Genomic DNA, 22,960 nt, shown 5'->3' with positions numbered 1-22,960 from the left:
GCTTATTTATCATTATCTGTTATGCATATGTGTGTGTATGTGTGAATGTGTGGGTTTTTGTTTTTTTGTTTTTTGTTGTTGTTTTTTTTACATTTATTTGCTTATTTATCATCATTTTTGTTTTTTATTTATTTATTTTATTTATTTTTTTATCTATTTATTTATTTTATTTTCATTATTATTACTTTTTTTTTAAAATTATATTATTTAGTTAGTTATTTAGTTACTTATTTTATTTTTATTTTTATTTTTTTTTCTCAAGGCCTGACAAAGCGCGTTGGGTTACGCTGCTGGTCAGGCATTTGCTTGGCAGATGTGGTGTAGCGTATATGAATTTGTCTGAATGCAGTGACGCCTCCTTCAGCTACTGAAACTGAAACTGACCTGGGTAGGGTAGAGGTGCATGTAGGCAGCCATGTCCCACAGCATGGTCATCACGGTGGGTGACAGGAAAACCTTGACGCTGGACACGCTGGCACTCATCTCCCTCACCCCCTTGTCCACGTCGTACGTCTGGCGGAACTCCATGGAGCACGGCGCTATCACCTGCACACACACACACCCCCCCCAGGTTAGCTTCTTGGAGACATCACCTGCACACATGCACACACACACGCACGCACACATGCTGCACAGTGTACAGGTTAACTTCAATGACACATCACCTGCACACATGCACACACACACACACACACACACACACACACACACATGCTGCACAGTGTACAGGTTAACATCATGGAGACATCACCTGCACACACGCGCACACACATACACACACACACACACATGCTACACTGTACACGTTAACCCCACGGAGCCATCACCTGCACACACACACGCATGCACACACACACACAAATACACACATGCTGCACACTGTACAGGTTAACATCATGGAGAAATCACCTGCACACGCGCACACACACACACACACACACAAACACACGCGCGCGCTGCACACTGTACAGGTTAACTTCATGGAGACGTCACCTGCGCACACACACACACACACACACACACACACATGCTGCACATTGTAAGGTTAACTCCACAGAGCCACCACCTGCAAACAAACACACACATACACACACACACAGACATGCTGCACACTGTACAAGTTAACCCCACGGAGCCATCACTTGCACACACAGACACACACACACACACACACACACACACACACACACATACACACCATACACACACATGCACACATGCTCCACACTGTAAAGGCTAGCTCCGTTCCCCTTTGCTGCTGTTAATAGATGGTCTCTCTCTTTCTCTCTATGTGCCTCATCTCTCCTTGCACCCCTTTATCTCTTATAGGCTCTGGCAGTATAAAAATATTAATAAATCATCATCATCTTTCTCTCTGTCTCTCATTTTAGCAATGCAGTGCTTACTCATTCATCCATTATACATAATGGACATGCTGTTTTGATACAATTATGTTGTTTCCGTTTGTTTTTCTTTGTCTTTCTTGTTATTCTTTCCTGTTGTTGTTGTTGTTGTTTTTCTTTCATTATTTGCTTTGGTTTTTTAAGGTTTGGATAAAAATCAAAAGCATTGTTCACTTACTTGATTGCCCTCAGAAAGCAAAATTCATTCATGCTCACTGACGGCTGGGATCTGCATGATGTTTGACACAGACATTACACAGCGGATTCTCTCTGAAGACTTTTGTTTCGTGATGTTCCTCTGTGGACATTAACTCACTCAGTATGGCCAGTCCTCTCTTCTCCTCTACACAGACCCCTTGGATGTCCAGTGGGTGTCTGAATGACCCAACCTTTAGCTTCGGTCGTCAGAACTATGGTATTCTTTGTCAACATTCACCTCTTCAGTATAAGAGCGTTCCGCTTGCAATATTTTGATGATGGTAATTGAGATGAAAGGCTGTCAACGTCGTCTCTTTCGCCGTTCGTATGGAGAGAGTTAATGGACTTCTTGAAAGAAGTGAACATCTTTAATCAGGCTTGAATGTTTTAAATTCTGGAAAGTTTGGGTTTTTTTTTAACTTCCTGAGTGTAAAGACTGAAGCAGTGATTAGTTTTTATTAAACTTTTGTACCCTTGACTGGAAGTAGATGCTAACGTGGTGATCGCCATAAAATGACATTAGTAGTCGGCAAGACTCTATGCACCATAGTGTTTTATCCATCCTTTCATACATTCATTTCCCTGTACACACACACACACACACACACACACACACACATGACAGTACCTGACTGGCGTTGGCACTGGGCCTCTGAGCAGACTGACAGCTGTGCATGTGCAGGTTGGACACCTTGGCCCACAGAACCTGCTGCTCCGTGTCTGCCCGGTACTCGAACACCACTTCGCTCTGATGGAAAACAACAGCACCATCATCATCAGATGATGCTCGGAAAGGTTCGTTAAAATAATCATGCGTACTTATGCAAAATATCTCCATATTAAAGGGATTTTTATTTTCCTAAGAATTATACCAACATATGTTCATTAAAATAATCACACATTTCTATTCAAAATGAAAAAAAGCCAAAGAAACACACAGAAAAACAAACAACAGCACAAAACATGTACACCATAACCCAATTAAGCACTGAAATACATACACACACACACACACACACATACATGTGTGTGCACGCACACACACACACACAGAAAAACAAACAATAGAACAAAAATGTACAATATAACCCACTGAAACACACACACAAACACACACATATTCACACACACACGCAAACACACACGCTCACGCTCAAACACACGCACACGCACTTACACACACACACTCTCTCTCTCTCTCTCTCTCTCAACACAGACAAAGACAGACACACACACACACACACACACCAAACAAAAAAACAAAACAAAAAGACAACAACACTTAATCACGTACATAGAGAGCAAACACCCGGCTCTCCACCAAGGTGGGGTCCGCAAACACCACAATCTCTGGCTGCTTGAAGGAACCATAGACGTTGAAGGCAGGGCTGGCACCATTGGCCACAGCGGAGTTATCAGCCCCTGCCGCAGGGGGGCGGGGTGCAGAGGGCAGGTCAGGGGTGTCCATCAGCGTGCCGGTGTCCACGGCGGCCCAGAGGAAGTCGCTGAGCACCAGCATGAAGGGAATGTGGACGTTCAGGCGCAGCTTCTCCACCATCAAGTCCGCTGTGGGAAAGCAGAGAGAGAGAAACGTGAAATGTGAAAAGTCATTTATTGTCCATATAGCAATACAGCCCTCAGGACAAGGGGGATATCATATTAAGCATATTGTTGCACCTCTTGAATGGTTCTAACATCACACACACACATACACACGTGGCGCGCGCAAAATAATGCACTCACATGTGTACAGATATATACATGAAACGTGCAGTTAAATGTGGATCATCATTGGATTAGTTGTCATTTTGTTCCATTATCTTTTTTCTCACAAGCATTGCTTCTGCAATGAATCTAGCTAGAGCTTTCAAAGAGTTTTCGTTGTCATTCGAAATAATACTCACAACATGATTGTGGCTAGGATTACCAAAGAAAGAATTTATCATACTACAGTTTTTTCGTTTATCGTCGTATGCGGTACAATGAAAAAGAAAGTGAATTTCATCTTCCATTGCACTTGCACACGATGGACACACATTATTCGCATCTTCTTCGCTGGAAAACCAATGTTTGAAATTTTTTAGTCCACTCACTCTCAGTCTAAACCTGACGAGGCTATCTCTATGCCATTTATTTGTTACACATGATAAATATTTTTCTGCCTGAAAGACGCTTTTAAAGGAATAAAACCACCTGTATTTATCGTTAGCAAAGAGAGAGAGAGAGAGATGGGTGAATACAGTGTGGACTTGTTTTGTAGAAGGGGTGGGGGCGGCAGGGGTGTGGGGAGGGGGGGGGGAAGCAGCTAGACAGCAAGAACAAGAACAAGAACTTATTTTATTCCTGAAGGCGGCCACCAACCCATAGGAAAGAGTCTCTGGCAAAAAGAGTGTACATCTTTGGTATGCATGTCAGCTGAGTAGTAACTTGAATAATCAAACCAAACTATTCTTAATCAAGGTCAAATTACACATCTGCAAACTGTTGTCTATGACGAAGAGCATAGAAAAGATACATACTCAACTTTCTTATTTTTTCAATAGATCCATGTTTCAATATTTCAGTGTAATCTTGGGTAATACCTGGTAAGTACTTGTTTCTGATACTGGCATATGAGGGACACACATAAATAAAGTGGTGTTCAGATTCATCAACTTTACAGACTGTACATAAATAACTGGGATTTAAGTTGAGGGACCTACGCCACCTGGATCCTTTTATTGGTAACACACCAATTTGCAGTTTCACAAGACAGTCACGGAAACATCTTATATTCATGAATTCAAAATATTTTTCACATTCAAAATCACCTTTGAACAATCTTTTTCATAAGTGTCCTCATTCATTACTGAACTGTTCCAGTCAAGGATAAAACTGTCTGTCAGTCTTTGTTTTAACAAGGAAATAAAGGCGGCTTCATGTCCAGTATCTTGGTTGTACCAAGCATATCCCAAGCCCAAATGAAATAATCTATTTTTAACCAAGGTTGCCCAGCATGTTTTACCTCTATCATCCAGATTTCTTAACATCAAGTAGGCTTGTCTAGGTAATCTTTCCACATCCATTTTCAAAATCTTTAACCATTATTTCATGCATCTCACAGTGCTGTTGACATACAGCGGGTGTCGCCCAAGCTCGCCATAAACAAATTTGTTTGGCACTTTCAAAGGGACCTTCAAAAAAGGTTTACAAACAAAAGTATGTACCTTTCAATGGTATCTAACCTCTTCATACCCCACATTTCAGATGAATACAGGAGCACCGGAAAAACCAGAGTATCAAAGATAAACCTGAGTATCAAAGATTTTGAAAAAGCATGGCTTTGATATATCATTTAGCTTGATGATATTCTTAATACAGTCAACGCTTGCCTTCTTCCCCTTTATCGCCAGAACTTCCACACCCTTTGCACAGCTCATCTTAGTCATGAAAACAAAACCCAGGTACTTATATTTGTTGACTACTTCTATCACTTCCATCTAACGACCATCTAACGACCACTTCCATCTAACGACCACTTTTCATTCCCCCCCCCAAAAAAACCCACCTTTTCTGAAACCATAATTTTCGTTTTATCACCATTAATCTTTGAATACAAATCTTTGCAGGCTTGGTTGAGCAGTTCAATTTGGTTTTGGAGACCCCTAGCAGTGTCTGACAGAAGATTAATGTCATCTGCGAAAAGGAGAATGAAAATCTGAACAATACCTGGTAACAACTGAATACCATGCATATCATTTTCGTCTTCATAAAGCAGCTAGACAGTGAGAAACAGAGAGTATGCGAGAGAGTATTTGTGTGTGTGTGTGTGTGTGTGTGTGTGTGTTGTGTCATGTCGTATCTGTTTGTATTGCTGTCCACTAAGTCCAGATAAACTTCCTGCATTAACAGCAAACTCAGAAATGAGTACACTAATGACAACAGTCAAACTAGGATAATCTCTCTCTGGTGAATACACTTTCAGTGGGAATCTAGATAAAGATAACATGGCAATCAAATATTTCCACTCTTTAATGTGTTCTAGTTTACCACACCACCCCTACCCCACCACTCCTCCCCCCCCTCCCCCTCTCTCTCTCACCATAATCTAACACATACTTCTCTAAGCATCTGTTGCGGCTGATCATCTACACACCACAAACAAATTCATTCACTCACTGTTCATAAAAGCAACAAAGAACTGAAGAAAGAAACATTCAGTTACAAACAAGACAAATACCTTTCTGGTTGCCGTCACTGCTGACTTTGTAGATGAGAGAAACCAGCGGGAATTCATCCGATGTCTTCTGTTTCTTTGGACAGTACAGGATCCTGAAAACCAGTGTCATGCAGAGATTAGAAATGCTTGTTACACAACTGGATGATAGAAATACTTATTGCACAATATGAGAACAGATGTTTTCATCTTCATTTATATGCATCCACCCCCCCACCCCTCCCCCTTTTCATTTTATTTAACTCACAGAAGTGAATGAATAAACGAATGAATGAAAGAATGAATGAATGAATGAATGAATTTTTATTTTCCAATGGTGGGGATATTAACACAGTGGCCAACTTACATATCTACTGTTGTTTTAAGAGACATACAGACATATGCCCACATAAATATTGTTATACTCGATACATGTATAAGGATAACGCAGCTGTCAATCTGACGGACACATTTGTTGCTCATCATGTTCAAGAAACGAGAGCGAGTAATAACGCACTACACATAAAATTTCACAATCAGTGAGACGATACCAGAAACACATACTGGGAACAACCAGGGTCACAGTCAGTGAGACGAGACCAGAGGCACATTACCTGGGCACCACCAATGTAACAGTGAGACTAGACCAGAGGCACATTACCTGGGCACCACCAATGTAACAGTGAGACTAGACCAGAGGCACATTACTTGGGCACCACCAATGTAACAGTGAGACAAGACCAGAGGCACATTACCTGGGCACCACCAATGTAACAGTGAGACTAGACCAGAGGCACATTACCTGGGCACCACCAATGTAACAGTGAGACTAGACCAGAGGCACATACCTGGGCACAGCCAGTGTAACAGTGAGACTAGACCAGAGGCACATACCTGGGCACCACCAATGTAACAGTGAGACTAGACCAGAGGCACATTACCTGGGCACCACCAATGTAACAGCGAGACTAGACCAGAGGCACATACCTGGGCACAGCCAGTGTAACAGTGAGACTAGACCAGAGGCACATTACCTGGGCACCACCAATGTAACAGTGAGACTAGACCAGAGGCACATACCTGGGCACAGCCAGTGTAACAGTGAGACTAGACCAGAGGCACATACCTGGGCACCACCAATGTAACAGTGAGACTAGACCAGAGGCACATTACCTGGGCACCACCAATGTAACAGTGAGACTAGACCAGAGGCACATTACCTGGGCACCACCAATGTAACAGTGAGACTAGACCAGAGGCACATACCTGGGCACAGCCAGTGTAACAGTGAGACTAGACCAGAGGCACATTACCTGGGCAGGGTCAGGGTCACAGTCAGTGAGACAAGACCAGAGGCACATACCTGGGCACCACCAATGTAACAGTGAGACTAGACCAGAGGCACATTACCTGGGCAGGGTCAGGGTCACAGTTAGTGAGGCGAGACCAGAGGCACAGTACCTGGGCAGGGTCAGGGTCACAGTCAGTGAGACTAGACCAGAGGCACATACCTGGGCACAGCCAGAGTCACAGTCAGTGAGACTAGACCAGAGGCACATACCTGGGCACAGCCAGAGTCACAGTCAGTGAGGCGAGACCAGAGGCACAGTACCTGGGCAGGGTCAGGGTCACAGTCAGTGAGGCGAGACCAGAGGCACATTACCTGGGCAGGGTCAGGGTCACAGTCAGTGAGGCTAGACCAGAGGCACATTACCTGGGAACAGCCAGAGTGCTGTCGGGGCGAGTGTCGTCCACCACCAGGGACTGCAGGCTGAAGTTGACCTTGAGGTCTCCGTCACTCTGGTGCACAGCATTGATGCTCAGCTTCTCCATGTCCACCAGACACAGGCTGGTCTTCATCCACTTGCCCTGCAGTGCACAGTGTGTGTGTGTGTGCAGTGTACATCTGTATCAAGTTCTACCTCCTCTCTCTGTCATGTGACTATAATGATACTGACATACTTCTCTACGTGCTTATATGACGGCCCTGTTTCTGTATCTAGTACAGCCTCCTCTCTCTGTTATGTTATAACAAAGATACTGACATATTTCTCTACGTGCTTATATGACAGTCCTGTTTCTGTATCTAGTACAGCCTCCTCTAAGTGTTATGTTATAATGATGATACTGTCATACTTCTCTACATGCTTATATGACGGCCCTGTTTCTGTATCTAGTACAACCTCCTCTCTCTGTCATGTGACTATGATGGTACTGACATACTTCTCTACATGCTTGTATGACGGCCCTGTTTCTGTATCTAGTACAGCCTCCTCTCTCTGTCATGTGACTATGATGGTACTGACATACTTCTCTACATGCTTGTATGACGGCCCTGTTTCTGTTTTCAGTTCAACCTCCTCTAAGTGTTATGTTATAATGATGATACTGTCATATTTCTCTATGTGCTTATCTGACGGCCCTGTTTCAGTATCTAGTTCAACCTCCTCTAAGTGTTATGTTATAATGATGATACTGACATATTTCTCTACGTGCTTATATGACGGCCCTGTTTCTGTATCCAGTTCAACCTCCTTTAAGTGTTATGTTAAATGATGATACTGACATATTTCTCTACGTGCTTATATGACGGCGCTGTTTCTGTATCCAGTTCAACCTCCTTTAAGTGTTATGTTATAATGATGATACTGTCATACTTCTCTACGTGCTTATATGACGGCCCTGTTTCTGTATCCAGTTCAACCTCCTTTAAGTGTTATGTTATAATGATGATACTGTCATATTTCTCTACGTGCTTATATGACGGCCCTGTTTCTGTATCCAGTTCAACCTCCTTTAAGTGTTATGTTATAATGATGATACTGTCATACTTCTCTATGTGCTTATCTGACAGCCCTGTTTCTGTATCCAGGAAGTTCTACTGGCTGCTATTTTACAGTTCCTGAAGGAAGTAACTTTTTTTTCAACTCTACTTAAATTCTTTATAAACTGAATAGGATGTATTTGAAATGGTTTTTTGAATGTTTTTTTGTTTTTGTTTTTTGTTTGTTTTGTTTTGTTTTGTTTTCTAATAACCTTTGAACTTATGTTTTTCTCAAACTGATTTTAATATCCAGGTTTTCTGCCATTATCACAATTACTGATACTTATACAGTGCCTATCTATAGTCAGAGAGCTTTAAAGAGTCATTTGCACAATTGGCAGCCTACCTGGGTACAACTGACTGACAAATGCCTTAATGTGCTCAATATTCATTTCCTGTTTCATCCAGACATGCTTCAGTCATGTGCATGCACACACATGTATATCAGAGTGGATTTTTCATTACAAGTTTTGCCAGGGATAACCAAGGGTTCTTTTAGGTGTGCTGAGTGCATGCTGCGCATGGAATGACAGTTCATCGTCTCAAATCTGATTGACTAATATCAAAACCACCACTACATAGGCAGGAAAGAAAATTATCATAATTGTGATGTTCGTTCTTCGGATTCAAAGATGACCATGGCTTCAAAAGAGTCAGATGGAAGATTGGTGGCTGTAAAATTTAATCAAACAGTGTGTTCTATTGTATTGTATTATTCTTTTTTGTCACTAAAGATTTATCTGTGTGAAATTCGGGCTGCTCTCCCCAGGGAGCTACACTGAGAGCGCCACCCTTTTTTTTTTTTTAATAGTTTTTCCTGCCTGCAGTTTTATTTGTAATCTATTTGTTTTTCCCTATCGAATCGTTCATTAACACCCCCACCTATCCAGCACCGTACTGACCTGCTCTGTCTCTTTCTCTTCAAACAGGATGGCAGACAGTCCCTCAAGTCTCAGCAGGACGGTGGTGGAGGTCTTCTGCTCCGACTCCAGGCTGTTGTTGCGGGACTCCAGGGCCGCTGTCATCTCCGTCTCCACGCTGGCCTTCTCCTCCAGGTTCTGAATGGTGGGCGACTCGTACAGGCCTGACCGACCGCGCAGAGAGACATGTGTACGTGTGAGTGTGTGTGCACACACACAGGAATGAATGCAAACATGGAGACACACACACACATACACACACACACATACACTAATATCACTTCAAGTGGAAAGACGTTAAACTGAAAACTACACACACACACACACACACACACACACACACTCTCTCTCTCTCTCTCTCTCACACACACACATACTCTCACACACACACACACACACTCTCTCTTTCACACAGAGACACACACACACTCAGACACACACTCTCTCTCTTCCCCCCCACCTCCCCGACCCCTCCTCCACCCCCAACCCCCACACACGCACACTCAGACACTCTCTCTCTCTCTCTCCTGACCAGCAGCATTACCCGACATGCTCAGTCAGGCCTTGAGTGCATGCATATATATTTGTTTACCTATCAGAGTGGATTTCTTTTATGCTATTTTGCCAAAGGACATCACTTTTGTTGCCATGGATTCTTTTTCAGTGCACCAAGTGCGTGCTGCACACGGGACCTTGGTTTATCATCTCATCCTAATGACTAGATGCTGAGATTGATTTCCCAGTTAAACTTGGGAGAAGAGGCAAGAGCCAGATTCAAACCCAGAACCTCACGGACTCTCTGTATTGGCAGATGACCTTCTAAGCCATGCGTCCACCTTCCTCCTCAAACAAAAAGAAAAAAAAAAGACAAAAGGAAGGAAGAAAGAAAGAAAGAAGGAAGGTAAACAAATAAAACACAGGTACATATTTACCAGGACTAGGAGCAGGAGCACCCTCCAGTAAGTTTTCCGTTATCAAACCCAGTATCAGCTGCAAGTCTCTTTGCAGAATGTTCAGCTGAAATCATACACCCTCACTCTGCTTCATCTTACACAGAAGGAAAGAAGAAAGTAAAGTGGAAGAAACAAAAAAAACAACAACAAAAAACAAAAAAAACAACAACAAATTTTCCTCACCTTCAATAACATACACCATTCCACACTACAAGTACACACACACCTGTGACAGGAACCTTTCCTCACCTTCAATAACATCTAACATCCCACACTACAATTAGACACACACATGACCTGTAACAGGTAACTCTCCTCACCTTCAGTAACGCCATTCCACACGACAAGTACACACACCTGTGACAGGTAACTTTCCTCACCTTCAATAACATCTACTATTCTACACTACAAGTACACACACACCTGTGACAGGTAACTTTCCTCACCTTCAATAACATCTACTATTCTACGCTACAAGTACACACACACCTGTAACAGGTAACTTTCCTCACCTTTAGGAACATCTACCATTCCACACTACTAGTACACACACACCTGTGACAGGTAACTTTCCTCACCTTCAATAACATCTACCATTCTACAGTACAAGTATACACACACCTGTAACAGGTAACTTTCCTCACCTTCAATAACATCTACTATTCCACACTACTAGTACACACACACCTGTGACAGGTAACTTTCCTCACCTTCAATAACATCTACCATTCTACAGTACAAGTACACACACACCTGTGACAGGTAACTATCCTCACCATCAATAACATCTACCATCCCACACTACGATTAGACACACACCTGACCTGTAACAGGTAACTCTCCTCACCTTCAATAACGCCATTCCACACGACAAGTACACACACCTGTGACAGGTAACTTTCCTCACCTTCAATAACATCTACTATTCTACACTACAAGTACACACACACCTGTAACAGGTAACTTTCCTCACCTTTAGGAACATCTACCATTCCACACTACTAGTACACACACACCTGTGACAGGTAACTTTCCTCACCTTCAATAACATGTACCATTCTACAGTACAAGTATACACACACCTGTAACAGGTAACTTTCCTCAACTTCAATAACATCTACTATTCCACACTACTAGTACACACACACCTGTGACAGGTAACTTTCCTCACCTTCAATAACATCTACCATTCTACAGTACAAGTACACACACCTGTGACAGGTAACTATCCTCACCATCAATAACATCTACCATCCCACACTACGATTAGAGACACACCTGACCTGTAACAGGTAACTCTCCTCACCTTCAATAACACCATTCCACACTACGATTAGACACACACTCACGACAAGTAAACTCACATACCTGTGACAGATAACTCCTCACCTACAATAACACCATTCCACACGACAAATACATGCACACCTGTGACAGGTAACTTTCCTCAACTTAAGGAACATCTACCATTCCACACTACAAGTAAACTTACATACCTGTGACAGGTAATTTTCCTCACCTTCAATAACATCCACCATTCCACACAAGTAAACTCACATCCCTGTGACAGCTAACTTTCATCACCTTCAATAACATCTACACACCTGTGAGTGACAGGTCACTTTCCTTACCTTGACCTTCTCCAGGTGTCCAGACATGTCCATGCGGGTGTCAGAGTAGATGGGCATCATGGCGATGCGCATGTCTGCCTTGAAGGCGATGGGTTCCAGGATGGTGTGCAGCACCTCGTACCGGTCATCCGCCAGGTTCAATCGCACGCTGAAAGCGACGTCATCGACAACAGCGATCAGTTTATGTCACTGTGAAAACGTAACGCATAATAATAATAATACTAATAATGGATACTTATATAGCACACTATCCAGAAATCTGCTCTAGGTGCTTTATAAAAACGCTTTTGTTAACATAAAACATTACATCTATGTTACATACACACACCAAAATGTGACTACAGACACACACACACACACACACACACACACACACACACACACACACACACACACACTGCATATATACATTTTAACATGCATGTGTATCTAACAGCTACCCTAACACATACGCACACATAGGCAGGCACAAACTTACATAAACAGACGCACACACAATGCATACCCAGATTCAAACCCTCCACTGTCAGCTGCCATTCTTTCTCTGTCTCTGGACCTTGCATTTGGAATGAACTTCTTTTGCTTCGTCAGGTCTCCGCACTCAGCTCTTTCAAGTTTGGCCTTAAAACCCATCTCTTTCCAAGATAGTTTCCCTCCCCTGCCTTTTCTTTGTCTTCAGTTTCCCAAGTTTAGTGTTGTGCATGCTTGTGAATGACTGGTCTGAAAACACTTTGATTTGTCTCTACACAAGATTCAGAGCTACATAAATACTTATTATCATCACTATTATCATTAAATCATCAACACTTCTAATCAGTTTGATTAGGTTTAATGCAGCCACTCACCTCTTTTTTCTTCCTTTTTTTAATAATCAGAAAAATGAAAAAAACAAAAGAAAAGAAAGTAAAAAAAAGATAAAGTATCTGAAGAAGGCATCTAACATTAAACAAACAAGGTAATGATATACATGGCATGGCAAACACAGCTATCATCCAATAAAACAGAAAAGCAGACAAAAAAAGACAAGAAAAAACAACTAATATCAGATTCCATTATGCAATAGACAAACAAGACAAAGATACATGCCAAATAGCTGTCATCCAATAAAAAAACAAAAAGGAAAAAGGAAAGAAAAAAATATATATAATCAATAGAAACCATTCTACAATAAACAAACAAGATAATGATACAAATCAACTAATGCACAAATGGGGGAAAAAAAGTTGCTTTTATCTGGCCAATGAAGAAGGCTTTTGAAGCTAAAAAAATAACATTAAAAAAAGGTGGGAGGGGGTGGGGGAGAGAATAGAAATGCTGCATGCAACTGAGGGCACAGAAACACACACTCACACACACATACACACAGACACGCATACATCCACCCACCCACTCACTCACACACACACACACACACACACTGCACACACACACACACACAAAAAAACAACCCCAAAAAACCCACAATGACAGGAACCACACCCACCTCTTGACCTGGATGCGGTGAAGGTTGAGGTAGACGTGGTTCCACTCCTGGTGCATGTCTGGGGGGATGTTGGTGAAGTTGAAGAAGTTCTTCACGCTCAGCTGGCCCAGCTGCAGCATCACCATGTCGATGGACTTGGAGTGCCGGGGAACCAGGATCGTCGGCGTCTGCAGGTCCACGTCCACCGAGATACGCTGGTTCTGGGTCTGTACGTCCTCCATCTGTACGGCATTGTGGCGTGTACATATGTTGGTTTTGATGTTCTTATTCTTCTTGTTCTTTTTCCTTTTTTGTTTTGTGTGTGTGTGTGTGTGTGTGTGTGTGTGTGTGTGAGTGTGTGTTACTGATACATGGAGGGAGGTGGCAGGATGGTTAAGACACTCAGCTGCCAATACAGAGAGTCCATGAGGGTGTGGGTTTGAATCCTGCTCTCACCTTTTCTCCCAAGTTGGACTGTAAAATCAAACAAAGGGTCTAGTCATTCGGGTGAGACAATGAACTGTGGTCCCATGTGCAGCACGCACTTGTCACACTGAAAAAGAACAAATGGCAAGGAGAGTGTTGTTCTCTGGCAAAATTCTGTAAAAAAAATCCAGTCTGATAGGTACACAAATATATAAGCATGCACTCAAGGCCTGACTAAGCGCATTGGGTAATGCTGCTGGTCAGGCATCTGCCTGGCAGATGTGGTGTAGCGTATATGGATTTGTCCGAACGCAGTGACGCCTCCTTGAGAAACTCTTGTCTTATACTGCTGATGTGCAGTTAGAGCCAAGTGCTTTAAAATGCTGCTCTAAATCTGAGGGTCCTGGGTCTGAACGAATCCCAGGCAATGCGCTCGGTGAGTGAAAGGTGGAGATTTTTCCCTGATCTCCTCCATCAACACATGTGCTGACCTGCAAGTGCCAGAAGCTCATATGCATACTCATGCAGAAGATCAAATGCATGTGTGAAAGGTCCTGTGACCCATGTAAGTGTTCGGTGGGTTCTGAAAACAATTATATTCCCAGCATGACTACCCTGAAAGGCCTAAACATTTCTATGATAAGCAGATGATAGACACGCTTCTCTTAACATTCAAACACTGATTCCAGAAGTCCAAACAAGTCAAGTCAAAATTTTCAAAGTCAAGTGAAAGTCAAATCTTTATTCCAAAAACTCAGTTGGGGTGCAAGGAAGAAAACAAAAAACCAAAAAACACAATACTAAGAAAAGGCATAAGCAGGGAGAGACAGAGAGAGAGAGAGAGAGAGAGAGAGAGAGAGAGAGAGAGAGAGAGAGAGAGAGAGAGAGAGAGGGAGAGAGAGATACAGTGAGACATAAAAAGACCAAACGACAGCGAGAGAGAGTGAGAGTGAGAGAGACAGAGAGAGACAGACAGAGAGAGAGAGTGAGAGAGAGAGTAAGAGAGAGTGACAGAAAGAGAACGAGAGGGGTAGAGGGAGGGACAGCGAGAGAAACACAGAGAGAGAGAGTGAGAGAGAGAGAGCATGAGAGAGCAAGAGAGACAGAGAGCGAGAGAGTGAGAGTGAGTGAAAGACAGAGAGAGAGAGAGGGAGAGAGAGAGAGAGAGAGAGAGAGAGAGAGAGAAAGAGAGACACAGAGTGAGCGACAAAGAGAAAAAGAAAGACAAAGAGAGAGAGAAGGGTGGTGACCTGTTTCTTCACTGTGTCCACAGCTGCCTGTTTGACGGACTGCGTCACCTCCTTGTTGACGAAGGGCTCAAAGAACCTCTGCCCACAAAGCACAAAAACATCTGTATCAAAATCTGATGGGTGCAACAGCCCAGTGGTTAAAGCACTGGACTTTCAATCTGAGGGTCCCGGGTTCAAATCTTGTAACGGCGCCTGGTGGGTAAAGGGTGGAGATTTTTCTGAACTCCAAGGTCAGCATATGTGGAGACCTGTTCATACCTGAACCCCCTTCGTGTGCATACACATGCAGAAGATCAAATACGCACATTAAAGATCCTGTAATCCACGTCAGCATTCGGTGGGTATGGAAACAAGAACATGATGAGTGCCCAATGGCAGCCGTCAGTCGGCTCTACCCAGGTTGGCGGCCTGTTGTGCAAATGACCCCGTGTTTGTAAAGCGCTTTGAGCAAATTGAGGATAGGCACTATATGAGTATCCTTATCAAATGAAATAAAATCTCACACCTCAATTCTACTTCATCCATGGGAATGTAACCATGTACAACTTCTTGGGACAGAACTTGTGACACATTTGAAAGAAAAGTGTTTACATTGTGACAGTCTTACTTTTAATGATACAGTTGTGCTTTTTGGATATCACTAAAATAATAGCTGCTAGATCTTTCTCACATATTTTATTGATAGCTATGTTCTACATATACAAATGTAGAATCAATAAAGTGAAGCCAGCATTACAAATGTTATCATCAAAAGATCTCAAACAGGGATATATGAAGTTGACAAATATGCTTGACCATGGAACATTACAAATGTCTGCAAAAATGGGCATTGTATTCATGTTTTGTGCAAGATTAGGCTATGGAATGTTACCATGGAGTTAATACATTCTACATTGTTCTGCCTACATAATGTTGTGGAATTGTCAGTATTTAGAACATCATTCATCATTATGTCTTTACCTCCTAATGCAAACGAGTATATAAATTTTGTTTCTGTAAACCTTTGTCTGAATAAAAATGTTGAAAAAAAAAAATCACACCTGCTACATATATATTCAGTCATATATACACTGAGGAGTGTTGGACTGGTGATAAAATGTCCACTTAGGAAGTGAAAGAATCTGAGGGCATGGAATCGATTCCCACACTCGCCAAATCTTCTCCTCCACCAGACCTTAAGCAGGGGGTCTGGACGCAAGTGATTTGGATGAGATGAACATCTGAGGTCTCTTGTGCAGTGTGCACTCAGCATTGTGAAAGAACCCACGGAAACAAAACAGCTGTCCATGGCAAAATTCTGCAGAAAAATCCACTTTCATACTACAGGACAATTACACTTGCAGACAACAATAAAAGGATGGACTGTGGTGGCACACTCTCCCTAGCAGGGAGAGCAGCTCAACTGACACACAGAAATTCAATATGACAACAAAAATTAATACACTTACACAAACACGCAAGCACACACACGCATGCTCATGCGCATTGTACTGTATTACTATTTTTGTCACAACAGATTTTTGTGTGTGAAATTTGGGCTGCTCTCCTCAGGGAGAGTATGTCACTACACTGAGAATGCCACCCATTTTTTTCCACCTGCAATTTTATTCATTTTCCTATCGAAGTGGATTTTTCTATTAACTTTTGCCAGGGACAACCCTTTTGTTGCCGTGGGTTCTTTAATGTGCGTTAAGTGCATGCTGCACACAGGACCTTGGTTTATCATCTCATCTAAACAACTAGCATCCAGACCACCACTCAAGGTCTAGTGGAAGGGGAGAGAAAATATTCACAACTGCGGGATTCCAACCAGTGTGCTCAGATTCTCTTGCTTCCTATGCGGACGCGTTACAACTAAGCCAATGCTCCATACAAGCATGCACGTAAACACACATACATGCACACTGCGCATGTAGAAGCTCACCATGATCTCCCAGTAGAACTTGCCCAAACACACGGCCTGCAGATGACCAACACGCAGTCGGATGCTGGCGTCAATGGCTCCCCCTTTCTTCTTGTTGTCGGGCGGGCTGTCGCTTTTCTTCGTGTACTTCACATACTGCAAACAGGCGCTTTAATGTGAGGATCTATTCTTCTTCTTTTCTTTTTTTTTAACTTGTCTGTTTCTTTTTTTTTTTTTTTTTTTTAATTTTCTATCAGCTAAAAATAATATTGTGTCATTGTGTTTTGCTGTTTCAACTGTATGGCTTTGTCATTTGGTTGTTTTCCTTTCCTTGCTAACTTCTGTACTGATTTCCAGCATATACCAATTTATATACACACATGCTTACTCAGAGAGACATACATGTATGCATGTGTGCGTACACACACACAAACACACACAAACACACACACATTTTTGCAAACAAACACAAAGAAAAGAAAAGAAGTTTCTCACCTTCAAGTCAAACAGGTTACCAGCTTCATCATCAATCATCATGATCTGCAAAAGCAGAAAAAAAAAAAAAAAAAAAAAAAAACAATGTAAAAATTTCCTTTTTCAAATACATTTAATTATTTTCAATCAACAAAAAAATATGTGATCCAATCTTTTCTTCTTTTCTTTCTCCCTACACATAATCAGATATTCATTTACCTTTTTTTTTCTTTTCTTTTTTTACATTGCAAACAAATTTCTTCTCTTCAAAACATACAAATCATAAGCAAAAATAATAACACATTTATATGACAGTCTGACAATTAAATGTTTACCTGAAGCGTTAAGCATATACATTATCAACTAAGTTCTTTATGTAAACTATATAAACAAATATTCATATAAATACCCAATAAGCATAATGCACCTAAAACATACATAAGAACACATAAATGTAATAACTATAAAGAAATACAATTTATTTCCCTATTTGTTTGCCTTATTTTCAGATATACCCATATAACAACTATAAAGACATTCATTTCTCTATTTCTTGTACATATTTTCAGTTGATCCAATAACCATTAAACATATGAAAGATTTTTAAGCATATCAAATTAACTGCCAACTAGAAACAAGAGGTAAAGCCTCAAGACTCACTTGTGCTTCGCATTTTATCCAGTAAAGGAATCATAAGGAGAAAAAAAAAAAGAGAATTAAAAAATTGTTGAAAAGTGCTCTGTATTAAATATGACAAATAAAATAAGCTTGAGAGCAAAGAATAAAATTATTCAACAAAAAAAAAAAAAAAGGCATGCAAGCGGGATCAAACCAGGCATGTCCAGTTCTGATGCCAGCAGACTAATTTCCAAGGCTGCGGCACATCTGACGTCAAATGACTAAATTTAAAACTTAAAACAATGTTGACGTTTTCTTCTTCATGTGATAAATAGATGTGATATGTAGTGGATGTAATAACGCCGTTTAAATCATGTTTTTTGTGTCTTTAATTATATCTCAATTATTCCTTTATTTCGGTGGTAAAGGAGATGTTGCCATCTCCTTCAAGCACATCACAACACATGGTAGATCTCTATATCTGCACAAACCAGTCTACAATGGGCTGAAAGAAACGATCGTTCAATTTTTCTTTTATGTTCATTCCAGTTAAGTCAGTGTCCACTTAAGAATATTCATATGCAGTAAACATGTTGATGGTGTAGTTAGTATCACTGTAAGTTCCTTTTAATTGTGAAGAAGAAACACGAGGTCGTGTCGTCTTCAAACACAACCTACCTTCTGTTTGGCCAAACTCAGTGGAAAGTGTTCTTAGAATTTTTGGATTTCAGAACACATCTCAACGAAATAAACTGTTAATGATTTGGAAATATGGCTTAATTCAGGAGACTTACAACCTACTATTTTAATGACTGTGAAGATTTTTTTCATACTATGTTTAATCCAATTTTGGTACTGGCAGACAAAGTATTTCCAGAGAAAATGGCAATGTTAAAGTTTACCACGGGCACACAGACACACACACACACAGACAACCAAACTCCAGGTTAAAACATAGACTCACTTTGTTTACACAAGTGAGTCAAAAATCGATTCATTTATTGGATTGTTTGACATAATATTTTCAGTTTAAGCACATCACCAAACATTTATAATGCCTAAACTCACAGCACAGCAAGTTTGCTCAACCAGTGCTAGGTAGGCCCTCACCTTTGGATAGATGGCGCCCACCGAGCAGTCCTCCATGGAGAAATCCTTCAGGCGAGCTCTGACAATGGTTCTGGTTGACTTCACCAAGACACTGCTCTCCAGACCTGATGAAGGTAATACAAAAATTACACAAAATATACGGAAATCAGCTGTGTTTTCCTCCAAACTGATAAGTGTGGACACAGCTGCAAATACTCCAGAGGTCTATTGTCTTTCCTCGTGGTTTCTACATATGCAGGAATGTGGCAACAGTCTTAATGAAATGAATTTCAAGGCCAGAGCAATGCTGGTTGAATGAGTTAAAAACCCTCAACTCTGTTACATGCTGTGCAGCAACTTCAGCAACCCAGCTGTACATGTTCAGTGCTCCTGTAATAATCTCTTACACCGTCATCAAAAGGTGACCAAAGCAATGAACATAACAGATGTATGAAAAAGGTTGAAATCAAGAATGAAATGACCTGAAAAGAATGGAGAGTACCACACTCACCCAATGGACAGAGAACAAACACAGATTTGTAACATAAAACAGTTTCAGTTTTCATTTTCTCAAGGAGGCGTCACTGCCTTCAGACAAACCCATATACGCTACACCGCATCTGCCAGGCAGATGACTGACCAGAGGCATAACCCAATGTGCTTAGTCAGGCCTTGAGTGCATACATATATATTTGTGTAACTATCAGTGGATTTCTTCTACGGTATTTTGCCAGAGGACATCACTTTTGTTGTTTTTCAGTGCACCAAGAGCACACTGCCAACAGGACCTTGGTTTACCTCATCTGAAAGAATAGATGCTCAGTTTAATTTTTCAAACAAACTTGGGAGAAAGGGCAAGATCAGGATTCGAACCCAGACCTTCATGGACTGTGTATTCTGTATCTGTATCTGTACTTCTTTTCATCACAACAGATTTCTCTGTGTGAAATTCGGGCTGCTCTCCCCAGGGAGAGCGCGTCGCTATACTACAGCACCACCCATTTTTAAAAATTTTTTTCCTGCGTGCAGTTTTATTTGTTTTTCCTATCGAAGTGGATTTTTCTACAAAATTTTGCCAGTAACAACCTTTTTGCTGCCGTGGGTTCTTTTACGTGCGCTAAGTGCATGCTGCAAACGGGACCTCGGTTTATCGTCTCATCCGAATGACTAGCGTCCAGACCACCACTCAAGGTCTAGTGGAGGGGGAGAAAATATCGGCGGCTGAGCCGTGATTCGAACCAGCGCGCTCAGATTCTCTCTCGCTTCCTAGGCGGACGCGTTACCTCTAGGCCATCACTCCACTTTTCAGTGGCAGATGAGCGTCTTAACCAATCTGCCACCTTCCTCCTACCACAAAACAAGATAAAAGAAGTGATGTGTTTCAAACTTTGGGTCATCCACAGGTAAACAATAAAACATACAACCAAACAGACTCAAATACTTTAACAGCACATTCGTTGCACAGCGAATAATGTTTTCTCACAACAGCTGCATGGCAGGGAATGTCAATGCGAATGCAAATAGGAAATTTTTTTCCTAAAATTACGTTTATCTAACATACTTACTGTGACCCACTAGTGCAGACTCTGGCAGGGAGTCCAATTCCTGTCCTGTGCAAACTGCTATCTGCCTATGCGGAGAAAACGAAAGTAGCTACGGCCAATAACCTCCCGGAAGTAGGTTACCTCCCCTGTGTATCCCTGACTTGCTCCAGAATAGGCCATAGCCCCTTTCTGGAGGGGTTATTACATGTCTATTAAACAGATAATAATTATAATACCAGAATAGATTCTGAACAAATGAAACAAGTATGTACAAATAAAATGCATCAATACATCCAAAAGGCTAAGTTGAATCTGATAAGACATGGATCTGGATAAAACTTAGGTTCAATCAATTCCATCCTCAGGTCATGTAGTAACAGGACACCAAAACATGACATGGATTTCATGGCAGGGGACAGATACAGTGGGAACAGGAGGAGAGGCGAAACTCACCACTGATCTGAACCTGAGCCAGGCTGTTGTCAGAGTCACACAGCCGCACGGTCACGTCCGACAGCTCTGCTGTCAGGTTCAGCTTGGTGCTCAGTGGGGGGAGTTTGTCCACTGTAACACACACAGACACAGACACACACAGACACACACACACATCTGGTCAGTACACGTGTCACAGAAAGAAATGGATCAGGTCAGTACACGCGTGTCACAGAGAAGGGAAACACCTGCCTGATGGATCATATAATAATAATAATAACAACAACAACATCAACAATAATAATAACATGGAGGCTTATATAGTACAGTTCCCTACATTCAAGAGCAGGCTCACTGTGATTTGCAGTAAAGTAAAAAAAAAAAAAAATATATATATATATACATATATATATATATATATATATATATATATATATATATATATATATATATATATATCATTTTAAAGATATAATAATGAAAATGAGATAAAACAATTCTTCGCCCACATGGAGAAAGAAACACCTGAGAGATGAGGCCAGTACACACACGTGTCACAGAGAGAAATGGATCAGGTCAGGTAAAGTACAAATGCTGACCTGGGAGACAAAAAAACATCCCACTTAACCGACCAAGCACACCACAAACAGGGATTCAAACCCAAGACCCTCAGACTGAAAATCAAATGCTTTAACTCATTCTACCCCACAGCTACATGCCTGCTACAACTCCCCTAGACCAGCACTACATGACACCACTGCGGAAAAAAAACAAAACATGGTGGTCCACTAAAACAGCGAAAATTGATGGAGAACTGTTAGACGGGCGCAATAGCCGAGTGGTTAAAGCGTTGGACTGTCAATCTGAGGGTCCCGGGTTTGAATCACGGTGACGGCACCTGGTGGGTAAAGGGTGGAGATTTTTATGATCTCCCAGGTCAACATATGTGCAGACTAGACCTGCTAGTGCCTGAACCCCCTTCGTGTGTATATGCAAGCAGATCAAATACGCACGTTAAAGATCCTGTAATCCATGTCAACGTTCGGTGGGTTATGGAAACAAGAACATACCCAGCATGCACACCCCCAAAAAAGAAGTATGGCTGCCTACATGGCGGGGTAAAAACGGTCATACACGTAAAAGCCCACTCGTGTGCGTACGAGTGAACGCAGAAGAAGAAGAAGAAGCAGAAGATGGAGAACTGTCGATTAAATCAGTCAAACAAAGCTTCGCTTTCATGCTTCCGGGATCCGTAAACAGTTCAGTTTAGAATGCCAACTGTACCAAGCAAGAATGAACGAAATTAGAGTAGTGTGTTGATATGAGAATACTTGTACCTGGGCCACAGGGGAAGTAATCATGGTACAGGTTAACTTGTACATGGAGTGGAATGAGTTAATAAACCACTCAGCTGTTGCACCTTTCTGAGGGAAGGTGTGTGTGTGTGTGTGTGTGTGTGTGTGTGTGTGTGTGTGTGTAAAGGGGGGTTAAGGAGTTAACTCGTACCTGGAGTAGAATACTTTAATAAACCACTCAGCTGTTGCATCCTTTTGAGGAAAGGTGTGTGTGTGTGTGTGTGTGGAGGGGGTTAATGAGTTAACTTGTACCTGGAGTAGAATACCTTAATAAACCACTCAG

General features: G+C 41.7%; 1 protein-coding gene across 1 annotated transcript in view; it reads right to left on the bottom strand.

The window, feature by feature from the left end:
* LOC143282785 (intermembrane lipid transfer protein VPS13A-like) overlaps positions 1-22,960 on the bottom strand; it is a 210,239-nt gene that overhangs the window by 97,647 nt on the left and 89,632 nt on the right. The window contains 14 exon segments of the mRNA XM_076588549.1: positions 385-546; positions 2,230-2,349; positions 2,896-3,167; positions 5,821-5,912; positions 7,511-7,665; positions 9,523-9,704; positions 10,473-10,557; positions 12,125-12,272; positions 13,608-13,828; positions 15,263-15,340; positions 17,187-17,321; positions 17,661-17,705; positions 19,368-19,471; positions 21,344-21,454. Coding sequence (XP_076444664.1) covers positions 385-546; positions 2,230-2,349; positions 2,896-3,167; positions 5,821-5,912; positions 7,511-7,665; positions 9,523-9,704; positions 10,473-10,557; positions 12,125-12,272; positions 13,608-13,828; positions 15,263-15,340; positions 17,187-17,321; positions 17,661-17,705; positions 19,368-19,471; positions 21,344-21,454 — 1,910 coding nt within the window.

This window comes from Babylonia areolata, chromosome 6, assembly GCF_041734735.1.
Source record: "Babylonia areolata isolate BAREFJ2019XMU chromosome 6, ASM4173473v1, whole genome shotgun sequence".
NCBI lineage: Eukaryota > Metazoa > Mollusca > Gastropoda > Neogastropoda > Buccinidae > Babylonia > Babylonia areolata.
Note: the sequence above shows the minus strand (reverse complement) of the source record. Positions and strands in the feature narration are given on the sequence as shown.